The following is a 16,227-nucleotide window of genomic DNA, read 5'->3' as shown; positions in this document are numbered from 1 at the left end:
AGCATTATGAGACTAGATTTTACTACTTGAAATCTGGTAAAATACTTTAAACACATCAATGTCTATGAAATTGATCTTACTCATAGATGAACAGAGTTTCTGCATCCTTGACATGTAACACAATTTCATCACTTTAATGGGACAGGGCAATTAGTATTTCTTTTTTATTTATGTATTTAGAATGAGTGAATTTGAGGGAGTAAATGAAAAGCAGCAGCATCATTAAACCTCCTCTCTCACCTGCATAGCGTAGAGGAGCATCCTTGTCCAGTGCAATAAGAGGAGGGTCCAGGAGCACTTTGTCATCGTTTTCCGTTACAATCCCATGGTACGTTGTCTCGATCCATGGTTTGTGCTTATTGACTGCGAGAAACAGAGAGAGGATGCATCTATTAAACATAGCGATACAAATAATTTACATCCTGATAATTGTTTTCCCCCTCACTGGCAACAATTAGCAATTTACGTATTTTTTTCTGTGCTTTGAAATCAGATTTCATCAGGCTTTTCTCAAATTGCTGCTTTGACTTTTATCTTTCTTCCCAAAGCAGCTTGAGTAAATTTTTAATGAGATTTTGGATTCTTTTAAAGTTACTTTCAGAAGCACCGGGCACAATGAAGGGATCACCTGCAACACAAAACGGGCAACAGTGAGTCAAACTAGTGGAACGGTGTGTGATGAATTTCACACGCATGTCATTCTCCATCCTAAATACAATGTACTATAATATTAGATGTTTTGATTTGTCCTTTAAAGATGCGTTAATGATAACACTTTGTACACTAAGTTCCAAAAACAAAGAGAGAACCATAATCCATATCAGTTAATGACTTTGGACAGGGGCATCACATGGATGAGAATGGCTCTGGCTATGACTTTCAGGCCGGCTTGTGGAACAGTAGTTGGACTGTTTACAGCTCTGCGTGCTAATCGGCCTGGGAATCATCCCAGCTGCAGAGAGGACGAGCGAGGTAGTAGCTAGCGGCTGCAAAAAAAGCTGCAGTGAGTGACATATTTGGGCTGGCTTGGAAAACGACGTTGACACAGGGGAGATGCAGCTCTCTTACAGCCAATATGTGCTCACTCCAGAGCGAGAGCATTCCTGTGCTACTGATCTGCAAAGGTGATGCTAACTCTGGCCGACAGCGTGCTATGGGGGGATGGAAACACCGGGAGACTTACATTAACTGTAACACTCTTTGACAGTATTTTGGGAAGATAATGTTAGTTCAGGCATAAAATCATATTGTGGCAATATGAATCAGGGCTGCAGACTGCAACTATTGCATACTTGTTTCATGCCCGTTTACAAGCCGTTCCACTTTTTTACTCTTTGATCTCTGGTTGAGATAAATCTTTGGAAATGTTGAAATAATTTTCTCAAAGAAAAATAGGAAATATATTTTCATTTGAAGTTAATAGAGAATGTAAATCCGGAGCTTGTTCAAATCGTCTGTTCGGTTCAGACATGCTGTCACCTAAACCTGCCCTTATCCAGAAGGTCAACACTCTGATAAATTCAATGTGGCCATATCATGCATTCAAGCTAATCCATGGTAATAATGAACTACTGCAATAAACAATAAACGGCAGGAAATCCTCAGCCACAGCACAATGGGCATTTAGCCGAACGGTCATGAAGGAACCTGTTCTGGTTACAATAATTCACCTGGGATTTAAAATTATGTATTTAATCATTCATACAGGAGCTTTCTTTTTCCCCTTGTTTTTCAGAAGTATGAAAGCGCACATTAAGGATCTCAGGCAGTGGGAAATAAAACACTAAAAGTAGGCTTTCACTATAATGCCCAAGTTTCTGAGATATTAAGCTGCAACAGCGACTGATGGCTTAAGTCTATTATTATTATTCTGTGTGAATTAGTCCAATACAAATATATATGACTTTCAGCAAATTACTTGAACATCAGTTAAACGCCGGGTGCGCATTTTCTCCTCTTAATTATTCCACTGCAGGACAAGCTTGCACTGCAGAGCAGAGAAGGCATGTTTGCCATTTTGTTATAATTCAAGCATTCATGAACTAATCACATTTCCAAACAATTTATGCTATTTTAATAGGAACTTAAAGGAGCACTTGGATGTATTTCTGTTGCTTTTCAAAAAACTGCAACTTCAGTTTAACTGTTTAACGGTATACAGTTCAACACAAATCGTGGTCCATTGATCTTGATTAACCCGGCTAACCAGCCAAAACCAACAACTGAAAATTAATACTCATTTAACACCTAAACTTTTATTAATCACTTCTCATCAGGGTCATTCCGTGTCATTTCATCAAATTTCTGAAAATCTTCCCACCTGACCATCTCAGAATGTTCTGAAAAAATTCAAGTACAAAGACACACTTGTTAATAGGAGAAATCCAAAATATTACGTCTCTACTGTCAATAGTTTTCTCATGAAACATCATTGAATGAAGGGTAGTTTAGACGGTTTTTGGCATCATGCTCTGAAAAGCCATTTTTAAACAGCAATATCTGGAAAACTATCTCACCTGTGGCCTTCAAAATTTTTACAGTGTATATCTGTTACTAAACGCCTCCAGACATGGAAAATCAGGGGTGTAGCTCAATGATAACCTAGTATGGTAGGTACTTAAAATTAGGCTTTTTGAAATAAAGTAGTACATTTGAAGAGTGGCTGAGCTCCCATTTTTGCAGATAAAAGACTTCTATCACTTCTGCCTCTATCTCTGGTGTTAGCTTAAACATTCTACAAAATATGGTTTCTCTTAGATTATTAGTTTCACAGATATTAAGGCTCAAAAATGGAAGTAAACACATCTTTGCCCAACTTCAGAGTCATATTCCAAAAAACTGACAACACTTATCAGGTCCAAACTTACTTTTTTTGAAAGATCATATTCTTGTTAAAATCATATTTAAAAATTGGGAGGGTGTTTTGCCTCAATTTGTCGCAGTGATTTTTTAAAATCCTGATATTGGTGGGGTTTTGTGGCCGTTTTTGGTACTGCATGTCTTATTATCCTACAAGTAAACATCACAGCAGGGCAATTCAAATGTGTTATTTACCATTTACCAAAGACTTACATGTGACTAAATGCTACTGATAAATTTAGCCTCACGAAAACATTAAATTGTAGCGCAGTTGTAGTTACAGAGGCAATAAGTCCTTGAATGTGAGTTAAACATGCTGAAAGCAGCTTTTAATGTCTTATGAACAAATATAGCATAATATTGAAGACATTTTGTCATACTTTAAGTATATAAATTACACAACTAAATCAAATAATAATCTTAATTTGAGCATAAAGATTTTACATTAGTAGAAAAGTCTCCAACGTTTGATATTGAATAACAGTTTGTCTCTGTGCTCACTATGAGACAATATGTTAGTTATGATCAGAAATGGTGGATAGGAAGTATCAGAGATGTTTCAGATGAAGATGTACTGGTTCAGTTCATGCACCCACATGGCCCTGCCAAGAGTTTCTACTGGCCAAGAAGAGAAGATGTGCAATGTCCCACTGCAGCATAGAATTGCAAGATTTGACGTTCCCTCTACAGAAACTGGGCGCATGTATGCCATCAAAAAAGATGAGCACAACAGAGCAGAGATGTACATTAGACAATTTCTAAACTGACTGCCAAATTAATGAATGTAACGAAGGAATTGGATCTAAAAGATGAAAAATGTGTGATCCCTCATAGTGAGCATAGAGACAAACTGTTATTCAATATCAAACTTTGGAGACTTTTGTACTGTAATGTAAAATCTTATGCTCAAATAAAGATTATTATTTGATTTGGTTGTGGTATTTATATACTTAAAGTATGACAAAATGTACAGTCTTCAATATTATGCTATTTATGTTCATGGTTTAAGACATTAAAAGCTGCTTTCACCATGGCCGTTTCTCAATATGCGTTCTTCTCTGTACTTCTGTTCTTGTGGACTTGAGAAACGTCATCAGCGTCGGACCGAGTACTGTTCCAATTCAAAGTTCGCATCTGGCCAAGTACGGTCAAATACCCCGGATGTGTTCTTGCCCCGCCCATTTCACCGAGGATGCATCGGAGGAGACTTGTGTGGACTTTGGGCAGTTACATATCCCAGAATGCATTTCAATAAAGCAATGGCGGAGGAGAAGACGCACAATTGTAAGTTATATTCATATTTGTATAAAAAGAAAACATCATATTATATCCTCATATAATATATAATAAAATATACAAATGAAACGGAGTTGTTTTTTATTTTATTTTAACCAGTGAAAATAACCGGAAGTTGAACGCCGTCAACCGGCAAAAACGATGACGTCATCAAGTACGTTCCTGTTCCAAATGCAGAAAAAACACCGTCCTCCCGTTCTCCCGTCCTCCCGTACCCCGGGAGTTCGTTCTTCCAACTGAACTCCGCAAGTCTAGACTCCCGGAGTTCACGAGTTCGAACTTGGCGTACTGGGTATTGAGAAACGGCCCACGTTTAACTCACATTCAAGGACTTATTGCCTCTGTAACTACAACTGCGCTACATTTTAATGTTTTCGTAAGGCTACATTTATCAGTAGCATTTAGGCACATGTAAGTCTTTGGTAAATGGTAAAAAGCACAATTGAATTGCCCTCCTGTGATGTTTACTGGTAGGCTATTAGGACATGCAGTACCAAAACCAGCCACAAAACCCCCACCAATATCAGGATTTTAAAAAATCACTGCGACAAAATGAGGCAAAACACCCTCCTGATTTTTTAATATGATTTTAACAAGAATATGATCTTTCAAAAAAAGTAAGTTTGGACCTGATACGTGTTGTCAGTTTTTTGGAATATGACTCTGAAGTTGGGCAAAGATGTGTTAACTTCCATTTTTGAGCCTTAATATCTGTGAAACTAATAATGTAAGAGAGACCATATTTTGTAGAATGTTTAAGCTAACCCCAGAGATAGAGGCAGAAATGATAGAAGTCTTTTATCTGCAAAAATGGGAGCTCAGCCACTCTTCAAATGTACTACTTTATTTCAACAAGCCTCATTTTAAGTACCTACCATACTAGGTTATTATTGAGCTACACCCCTGATATTTCATGTCTGGAGGCGTTTAGTAACAGATATACACTGTAGAAATTTTGAAGGCCACAGGTGAGATAGTTTTCCAGATAATGCCGTTTAAAAATGGCTTTTCAGAGTATGATGCCAAAAACCGTCTAAACTACCCTTCATTCAATGACGTTTCATGAGGAAACTATTGAGAGTAGAGACGTAATATTTTGGATTTCTCCTATTAACAAGTGCGTCTTTGTACTCAAATTTTTTCAGGACATTCTGAGATGGTCAGGTGGGAGGCATTTGATGAAATGACACGGAATGACCCATCAGCCTACCCCAGAATAATCCAGAATTAATGGCAATACAATTCCTTTTTGAGTGTTTATAGTTAAATCTTAATTAAAGTTTGTTTTGTGTAGAGAAATTAAATCCGCAGCCATGTCATGCTGCAGAAAACATCACGCATTCATCAACTAATCGAAAGACGGCTTATGTATAATAACCCAATCTGTGCAACAATTATGTCATGAGCTCCACATTGTAAGCTGTTAAACACAAAAATCTACAAAAGCATAAATAAATGATGAGGATGTTTCTAGGCCACTTTAAATGTCAGTATTTAAAATCCAATTTCAGCGAAGCAAATTAAATTGCGTTGGGTGTCTTTACATCATTTGGTGTTATTCTCAGTCAGTGATTAGCCTACACAATCCATGAAAATTAATTGCAAGCTACTCTCACAGGATTGGTGTGATGTGGTTACCACGGTGAATTAGTCTCCCACCAAACAAATTATTTCCAGAGATTATTTCTCAGATAGATGTAGACATACCTTCAAATTTTGTTCTGATGGCTTCATAAACAAATGTGCTCTAACATTCAATAATTGCATTATGGTACAATATCTGGTTATTTAAAAGAACATGGCTTCAATGTATTTGCTTGTTTTAGTAGGGACAGAATCGGGTAATTTGACAATGAATATAGAATCAACTGTAAAACAAATTTCGTTGAATTTGTCAAAATCTGGATGCAATTTATAAAAATCGGTGTTTTCCCTAACATTATAAGCGTTTGTCACCGCACCTAAGCTGAATGAAATGAAAAAAAAAAGTTGCCAAGAGTCTCCACTATATTTTAGTGTAATTAAGGGGCACAATGCTTCATTTTAGCATCTCTCCTCTGTCTGTATCACTAAGGGCGGGGCTGAGACACACAGTGATCGTTACTCAAGTCGAAGATGATAATTATGCAGGAGAACAACCTTTCTTGTATTGTATCAAGTATTGTAAGCATACGAATGACTCGACCCGCAAGAATCCAAGTGATGGCCAGCTACAAGCAAAATCTCACACCAAAAAACTCAAAAGAAATGAACTGATTCACAACTGAAAGTGAAACTTAAAATAGCAGTGAGACTTTTGCCGGCCAAAGTCAGGTGGTCCAAAGTAATCATTTTAAAAAGTGCCCATGAATGTATATAATCGGAATTTATTGTGAATAGTATTTTTGGTTAAAATCTCGTCCTACACAAACAGTGGTTCTTGCCAGTTGCCAGTAATTTTGAATTGATCAAAGCCAATAAATCGTCTTTGCTGAGCATCATGTGACCTTCCAGGCCAGACTACTACAATAATCTGCTTTAGCTTCCAGAGTCACAGTCACTGTTAGCCGGCGACATGTGGGCCTCACATTTGCATGAGTTGCTCACGGCCTTCAGCGGAGAGGTGCACTGAACCAAGACCGGCACTGAATGGTACAATATCGGCCTGCATTCTCAAAGCTCCTGCAGGTCTATGCAAAACATTTCAGCTTGATCCTGAGCAATGACAACACATGAATTAGCCAAGAAGGCCGTCTGCCTGTGCCTTTCCTGGCTGATTTCTCAAATGCAATTTCCCTTCGTCTAAAAAGCACCATGTCCATTTGTATAGGCTCTCTCTCTCTAACTCGACTGATGAGCAAGGACCTAGAAAAAGAGTTTGACTTGAGAAAATACATTTCATCCATTGTAAACAAGCAAATGCATGCTGGTACAGGTCAAACTAGACGTACTTTGGAAGTCAGACAGTTCTGTCACAGCTAAACCACTTTAATCGAGAGGGTGTGTAGGCTATACAGATTGTAACGCCCCTTGTAAATTGTGATCTGTGATATTGGGCAACAAAAGAAAATGCGACACAGTGTAGGTACGAGGACAAAGGAGGCAGATCCGGGAGGGCTTTGAAGAAATTCAAAAGCAAAGTGCACCACCGTTGCAAATCCCCCTTAAAATCAAAGCCCCTTTCACACACACCTCCCATGAAATTAAATCTAAAGCATGATTTTATTCAAAGCCTGAAATTCTCACAAAACATGGTGTGAGATTGCCAACAGGCCCTTTTGACAAAAAAGCTTCCTCATCGCCCTGCAAGTCTCCAGTGATGGGAAGAACATTTGTTATGCTGTGAACATTTGACACAGAGCAACAAAGACACAAATACAGACGTCCATCTTGGAAACGGCGGGATTTATTAAATATTTCCTATGAGGTAGGATTTCTATGATTGTGAGGGAGAGACTCTCTGCATTGTTAGGAAGGGAATCTTTTATTTCATGAGGGGAAGCTTTTAGATATAAGAGGGAATGAGATTAGGAAAAGGGCGTTGAAGTGTTTGAGGCGGTCTGAGAAGGGGCCTACTGCTGCAGCACCGTGGAATGCCATTTTATTAATTTAACGTAATTAGGAAACCAATAACTCTAATGCATTGTATACACACTACTGGCCCAATTAAAAAAACCCACACACTCCGTCCTTCACTCACAAAAAAGCAGATGATTCAAGAGGACTTCTAACAAATAATCAACATTAAAGATGCTTGAGAAGCTAAAAGTGTTTGTGTGCTGTATCCACTGTAAATTAACGTGATGTCTTGTCTTAATAATAATCTGACACTCAGTTGTAAATCCAAGTATTGGAAGAAGGTAAATTGTAACTCTATCATGAATGTGTTCAAATCTAACCTTGTAATATTTAGTTTTTGGCAAGAAAGTTGGATAAATAGTATTTTGAAGGTATATAGCAGTATAAAATAGATATTAAGCTGTGAATTATGATCCATTTAACTTCCTAAGTAACTTATATATTAAGTAAAACTATTAAGTTCATGCTAATCACCACTATAGATGACAATAACAAAGTAAAAGGATAACATTTAGCATCATTTACACCGACTTTGGGGGAGTGATAAAAAAAAAAAGTCAGTCTGGAGCCTTGCTGTCAATTATACTAGGATAAAAAATGAAACAAAAAATACGGCAGACTTGACAATGTCAAGACAATGATGTGACACTTCCTTTTGAAAAATCACTGATCCATAACTTGGAGAACAAATATTAAGTGGAATACCTCATTAATTTCATGGAATGCATGTTGTCCTGCTAGAGTGCAGACTGATGGGGAAAGGAGGATTTGGAGGTCAACAAAGGTCCAAAAGTTAAAGAAAAATGGGTTGGCTACAAAGATTTTATATTGATGCATGCATATGTAGTGATGTTCAGGAGTGAGCCACAATCATATTTCTACCACAGACAAACACTTGGCCTCCATATAAATATTAGATGGAGAGTCAGGATAAATAAACACATATAATAGACTGATGTTTGCCTCTTTTAAATAATAAATATTAACCTGAGAGTGTCACCCCATGCTGATGATAGAATGAACTCGGGCTACAGCAGTATACAATTTTCCACACAGGGGTGTTATAACAGCGCCACCCTGCGGTTTGGGGTACTACCGCGGCCAACCCCCCTTGCGTGATTAGTTTTTACCTGCACCGATGAGGTGGGTTTTTTTGTGCAGTTTATTTGTCTGTTTTTCTGGCCGTACGATGCCTTGTGTCGGTCACTGCAGGCTGATTTCTCTCTAGCTTATCTTCAATAATTTAGGTATACCGGTGATGGGCCTTAAAACCGCGGAGCAGTAATATGGCAGTAAAAAAAAAAGCTTCAATCTCAAAGATCCAACAGTTAATATACTTAAATACTGCATCCACTACTAAACAAATTCATCCCAAAACTAGCCAATAGAGGAAGTCTTTAGGAAATTAATGATGAGTCAGAAGCTCATTTAAAGCATGCACTGTACGAGCACAGATGGTCAGTCGCTGGACCCACTTACAGCCCGGCATTCAGCAACACGGTACCTGGTATGCAATCCTGTTATGCAGCAAATGAAGCCAATGGCACTTAATCCTATAAAGGGATGCGTCTACTTCATTCACTGACAAGGTCAAGTGTGGAGCAAATACAATGGTATGAGTAAAGAATGTCCTGCCAACACCGGGCAATCCACTTTTAAGATGTCCGAATGAACCGAGGGAGGGAGCTGTGTGTCACTGTTTTGCCAAGTTGTGCCGTGCCAAAATCTACTGAACAGCTCGACAGACAAAAAGGGTACAGAATGGTTTCTCAATAAGTAGGATGACTTTTTGACTTGCTGCATGTTCTTGTTTTTGTTGTTTGGGCAAATTGTTGGTGCCTGTGAAGTACAAAACTTTAATTCATTATGGCAGAAATTAAATTGCAACACTAATGGTGAGACAATGCAGCCAGTAGCTATCCCCACTACTGATGGCTGAAATTTAAGGCAGCAGACAATGCAAGATGAGGAGCATGCAATCAAGTCTCCTTTATTAGAACTATTTGTTGCCCATTGTGACTAGCACTGCAACTGATTTACCCACAGTAAATGGTCTCACATTGTAAAAGCTCAATAGACAGAAACACAGTTTTTTTTGTGGATTTTTCTTAAATCTTTATCAACAACACCAACAATCCAAAACATAAAACTAAGGAAACTTTAAGGATTTAAATATTTTCTGTGGAGGCACATATTTAAAAGAGTGATGCGATCACTTACTTCTTTAATGACCCCCCAAAGAACCGGGAAACACGCTGACCATTCACATGGACACAAAGACAACCCCTTTATGGTTGCCTAGCTCTGTTACTGAAGCCTAACCTTTACAGTTTGACCTATTAACCGTGATGAAATACTTCCTGCGACAATGTCAGGGCCACAATAGTTCCTGCTAATCCTGAGATTCAACAGGCCGCGTGTACACACTGATGTGATGCCTCTCCTCCTCCTCAAATCATTCTGCCTTCACAAAACGCTTGCCAAAAGCTTTGCACGTGTCCGGCTACTGTATAACCCTCACTACTGCCACGGACTTAACCCAATGCAATCATACCAGACTGTACACAGGCTACTGTTCACCCAGGGAGAGCCAGAGAAATACACCACAGCTGTCCAGATTTTAGCAGCATCACTGCAGCAGATGACCAGTCTGTAATTATCAGCCGAAGCCTGATAATGCCTGGGAACCTCTGAGGGCATGTTGTGTAATGGTGAAGCTGCAGCCAAGTGTCAGGCTGGTTGGTTAAAAATACCAGTCAATTCTCTGCTGCAAATGTTTGATTATCCAAAAACATGTGAATAACTTGAGATTAATAGCAAAATCCTTCAATCACAGACGACACTGGAGACTGACAGCACAGTCTACAAGCAGAGTGTGCCGGCCGTCTTTTCTTTGTTTGAGACTAAATAAAGCCTCTCTGTTGCCAGGGTGTTTTTAATATTTGTTCCATTAGCTGCAGCAGTGCATTGAAGAAAGGACAGGGCAGTGCCTGTGTTCAGGTGATAGGTAGACCTTGCGTTTCCATGGAGATGGCAAAAAAGAAGACCTTGGAAAAGTTAAAGTGACAACAACAAAAATACAGAAGGAAATTAAAAAAAAGCAGTTATGGACTGATTGGACTGATTCATGGCAGCTTACAAGACAGCTTCAGGACTTGATGTCAGACAAGAAATATCAAACACAGTGAGACAAAGAGAAATTGCAGCCATATAGTCAAAAGGTATTTGGTGCATGCAGAACTGAGTCAAGCAATGACTTCAATTATGCTGGCGAGTGACTCTTAATTCCATGGAAAGGGAATAATCAATGGACAACCTGCTCACGGTCTGAAACAGTGGGCACACTTCTCTGTTTGTCTTGCCTCACAAGCTTCTCAGTTTGTTGACGCAAGCCACCTCCATCACAGACTGGGGACTGTTTTAGGGACCCTTAAAGGAAACCCAGACCTCAGGGGCCCGCACTCCCCAAACACTCGGCTCACACAGGAAAGCCTCTCAGTTTCTCTGCCAGGCAACAACATTTGTTTGCCCTTACGCGGTCTCAACCGCCCGACTGAACGAACACACCCTCGACGACCGTGGTGCTCCTCTGAAGAGGGGGGGTTGGGACTCCCGGGGCCTTGAATGCAACTCAATCACCTCTCTGTGCGACTGGCACAAAAGAGCCAGTGAGAGTGAAGATGTGAGTGTGAGGCGGCCGGCGCTCTGGGCAAGCAGTCGGGCGCAGCTGACCTGCGGCAGGTAATGTGCTCTTTGGTTATGCGTTTTCCCATGGATCCTGAATCTTAATGTGGACACACCCAAGTGTGAACAACCCTGCAGGGCCAGTTTCTTTTTTCTCCTGGAAGCTACAGAGACATAAGTGGGAAGGTAACACCCCCTAAACTGCAGATGCATTGATAAAACTTAATTGTGCAGACTTTCTAAGTAGTTCTTATTCTTATAAAATATGATGGTAAATTAATTCAAATCCAGGATATTCCGACACTTTCCCATGTTGTTTTTCTGAATATTACTTTTTGGTCTGCACTTGCAGTCCCAAAGTACAGCATCAGGATTACCGGCTCACATGGACGTAAATTCTTCTCTCGGTGTCCGACACAACTTCCCCAGTCATCTGGCACAACTTAATATTCACAACTGAATGACCCATTCTTAACAGTTCACTGACTCCATTCAGCCCGTGAACGCACCAATGACAGGAAAGTCACCACCGACCCAAATTGAGTCCAGTATTCTCGTGGCCTATCTTTCCAACACTAAAGTGGCAAATTACCAAATCGAAATGCTTCAACAACTTAGCAAATTCGGGGGGGATTATCTCATATACACATTCTTGAGGGGCTTGTGTCGCGACCCTTCGAACAGTGACCACATTGTGACGCGCTTAGTCAAGATCCCAACCCCTGAAGTCTGGGCCTGAGAGCCCTTTGTTCCTCTGAGAAATCTGAATAAATATTGGACAAATTAAAGAGTGAACAAGTAGGAACAGGGCCTATGCACAGGGCAAGTAAACTATTATTCAGAGAAAGACTGGGTAAAATGTTTGGTAAAGGTTTTTAAACTACTCCACTTTAATAGCAATAACAGATTTCAGGGTGTACCCATATACCCAGCATTGTGAGAAATCTATCTGCCTGAACTGATTCCACCATTTCAAACCTTTCTTGTAGCGTTTTCTGTGACCTTTTGTTATCCTGTAATTGGCTGCCAATATCTTGCGGGGATGGCATTATTTGACACGGACTTGATTCTTGAATACATAATGAAGCTGCAATCAAATTTGGATGACGTGCAATTTTGTGGCATTTGTGTAAAAGGTTGTACAAGATTAAGACAATAAAAGGCCACAGCTCCGTAGCAATTAGTTTGTTTTGCTGGAAATGTTTCAAAATTCATCCTTCAGCAAAGCCCTGATATTCAAAACTCGTAGCTGCTATCAGCCAATTAAAATAGCACATTTTGTGGAATATGCAAAGGTATGCACTCTCTTAAGTCCCTTTTATCCATGTCCAGTGGCTGATGGCAATTAAGCCATGAACCTTGCATGTGATAAGACACACTGGAAAATGTGGAGCAGCTCACCAAGCATCAAATTAAACAGGTCCCATCAATCAAAACCACTTGATTGAAGCATTGCTGACGACAGTTGACATTTTCTTTTTGTTTTGTTCTACCGTCTGACAAAAGCCCCGACATGTTCAAAGTGAAACGACTGAAACTGATTTTCTGTCGGTATCCATCACGCTGCCGTTATTTAATGATGTTATTTCTGAGGAGAAAGCTTGCGCGTCTGCAAAGTGGCGCTGAATGGCGGCACAGAACAGTGTTACAAGAGCTGCATGGGAGAGTGGAAAACAATGTGGCCATTGTCAGCTTGTGCAACCACATACTTTCTGCTTCCCATAACATAGCAAGATGTCTTATGTCATGCAGATGGTTGGGAGCTAAAAGGGTTGCAATGGGGAATCCGAGTGTCAACAAAATAGAAAATGTGAGCATATTTATTATTGTCGGGTCAACCAGGTCACTGATAGGGCCGTTAAATCAAAAGACCTGCTGTAAATGTGATGAGAGATCAATTAGCCAGATTCAACCAACATTCGTTTTTGAAGGCCAATATCAATACTATTTGTGTGAGTGGAGCTGCTGATGGTCACTTGTACAGGTAGGAAAGCCTGTAAACCAGCATTTAGACTTTGGCAATATTGATTGGCAAATTATACATTAGTTGATGTAACGATCATAATAATTTAAATAACTTAACTTAAAGAGATTTTCCTGGATGTCTTATGAATGCTTATGTGAGAATAAAAGCGACAGAAGATTTAATGAGGGTTTGATCAAAGAAGATCTCGGATTTGTTACAAATTAGAGAAATATTGACCCAATACATTGCTCTAATGGTAACTGACATGTAATTTTCAATGAATCGATAGTAGGCTTCAGTGAACGCAGGGAAGACTGGGAGAGAAGACTTGCAGCTAACCTGTAATGTGCAGACTTGGAGAACACACGCGTTAACTCAGCAGCGCACAAAGCAGGGCGTCCAATTTGTTCAAATGCAATTGCTTAATTTGATGATGAATGGGCCGAGAAACTTCCCAGCAGCCAGCTTTTCCTTTGTCTGGCTGCGAGTGCGCAGAAGAAGCTCATGTTTTTCAGCAAACCTAATGTTTGACTCCGAGAACACGAAGACGACCAGCAGCTGCTCATAGCAGCAAAAGAGATAATTGTGACAAAATACATGATTAGGTGAAAAAAAAACCCTCCCATTAAAACAGCAGTGGACAGAGTTAAAAGCCTTAAACGTGGTGAGGCATCAGCAGGCCTGCCACAGAAGATATGTGTTTGCAACACTCACACTTACATTTTCTCGCTGGTAGTGCAAAGAATCATAAAATCTACATCGAAAACTCATTGTTTATCAAAAGAAGCTTCAAGGTTTGTTGTCGCCACGTCATCAGAGATCAACGTTCGTGTAGGCGAATGGCTGAGGACCACAACATCTCTCGCCAACGGTGGTAAATTCACCCGATTGGCCAAAGCTCAGTCTTCCATTAGTCATAAAAATCAAATATTTTGTAGAAATTTAAAACCGGGAAAAAGTGACTTTGTGGGGGGGGGGGGATACATTCCTCCTCATCCACTGCAATGACTGCTGATATCAAAAAAGAAAAGAAACCAAAACATGCGAGTGACCTTTGGTTAATAAAAGATAAGCCCACGCACCAAGATGGTGATTTCACAGGTCTCCTGATAAGAGCAGGGAAGTCAGCAGGTGCACTTATAAACACGCTCTGCCATAACGTCCACTCGCTATACCAGGCCTTTTCCTTTTGAAGGAAAAAAAGACCTGAAGTTGAATGCTCCCTGTTCTGTGCATTCCCGGCTGCTTCACATGGCAACAGGGAAGAAGCCCCTGTGCAGACTTTGATGGGTAATCTGTGGTCCATATATTATAAAACTGGGTGTAACACCTCCTGCGATAGCGACTGCCCCGGCATGCTGATACGGCCTGGTGACTAATACGCACCTGCCTTCACACACCCTGAAACTGGAGGCTCACACTGGAGAGTCAGTGGATTGAGTTTAACGTGGAAAACACAGTCTATAAATCCACACAGCGAGGGGGGGTTTCATGTCTGAGCAGGGCTGTTAGGGAGGGAGGTGGACCGCCCTGCAGCAAATAAAAGCATGGCTCTCCTTTTACTTTGTGATGGTGTCCATCAGTGACACTGCACATTCACTTCTCCATAAGTCTCTGATCATAAATAGGCCCTACAAGAGGGCTTTTTTTTTTTTTTTTTTTTTACTTAAGCCTGTGATCACAGCACATAAATTATTAAATCCACCGACAACACAGGGGCTTGTGAAGAAGATCTGCAATGCGTAGCCAACCCAGCTCCGTCCTGGTTGCCAAAGCAAGCATCGGGCCTGCTGAAAGGAAGAATAAACCCCCGTGTGGTTTGATAACACTGAATAAAGATCATCACTTGAATTAAATGTAAAGATATGTTTTTTTAAGGGCGAGATGAGTACCAGACACAACCAAGTCCAAAACAATCTCAGAGGGTGAGAAATACGCCAAAAAAAACGACTTATTGAAATAAAATCTTCTATCTGTTGAGAAGCCAGTAGAAGAAACCAACGGCCCCCAAAATAGACTGGATGCAGATGACAGAAGGGGGTCGTTTTCGTGGCCTCGATATCATCTCCAAAAGTAGCCTTCTTCGGGATTTAATGCTTAACGGTGATCTATTACAGATGATAACTGTCGTGAGGATACGTTTATTCTGTGGGGGGTTTTATTTATCGATGCAACATCGCGGGACGCACTTGCCGCTACATCCATCCGCTGCGGCTCCGGAGCTGGACCATCCCTGAACAGGTCCCTGAACATCCCCTCAGGACCCGCACAGACTAGCTAACGTCCGTTCTTTAAATCCCCCCTCGGCGTCTGGGAGCAAACGGAGCTCCGGAGAGCCGTTATCTTACAACCACAACGGTTTTTTTTTTACCCAAAACCACAAAGAAAGCCAGGCAGACACACACACGACGGGACACAAATCCCCAGCTTAGTTACCTTTAGCCGCCTCCACCGCGCATAATAGTCCGAGGACCAGTCCGGCAGCGGATGCAAATTGCGTATTCCCTCGGAACCGCATCCCGACTTCGAGTTCAACCGCGGCGAAGTAAAAAAAAAAAACCCTCTTCTTCCCTCGTCGGTCAGGGGGGGGGGGGTGTCTCTCCAACAAGAAAGATAAAATCCAGGAGAGGTGTCTCGGTTACCACGGTAGCTCTAAGATGGCCGTCGCCGCCGCCGCCGCTCTGCTGCTGCTGCTGTGCTGCTGCTGCTGCTGCTCTCCCCTTCAATCACCGCTTCTCTCGCAGTTTTGCAGCCCGCCGCGTTCAGGGACTGTCGGGCATTTGTGAACACACCGACTCATCACCACATTCTTTCTTTTGTGTGTTGCATTCTTGCGTCCACCATGACAGGCAATTTATGTGATA

General features: G+C 40.8%; 1 protein-coding gene across 4 annotated transcripts in view; it reads right to left on the bottom strand.

Annotated features, from left to right (window-relative positions):
- Window positions 1–16,006, bottom strand: part of clstn1 (calsyntenin 1) — a 36,660-nt gene extending 20,654 nt beyond the window's left edge. For all 4 annotated transcript variants that reach the window (XM_084015765.1, XM_084015767.1, XM_084015766.1 and 1 more), the window contains exons 1-2: window positions 15,800–16,006; window positions 241–363 (exon numbers count right to left, since the gene is read on the bottom strand). In XM_084015765.1, coding sequence (XP_083871891.1) covers window positions 241–363; window positions 15,800–15,881 — 205 coding nt within the window. In that variant the 5' untranslated portion in view covers window positions 15,882–16,006. The remainder of the gene's footprint in view (window positions 1–240; window positions 364–15,799) is intronic.
- Window positions 16,007–16,227: the final 221 nt, after the last annotated feature.

This window comes from Eutrigla gurnardus (genome assembly GCF_963514095.1).
Source record: "Eutrigla gurnardus genome assembly, chromosome: 8".
Classification (NCBI taxonomy): Eukaryota; Metazoa; Chordata; class Actinopteri; order Perciformes; family Triglidae; genus Eutrigla; species Eutrigla gurnardus.
This window is presented reverse-complemented; position numbering and strand designations above follow the sequence as displayed.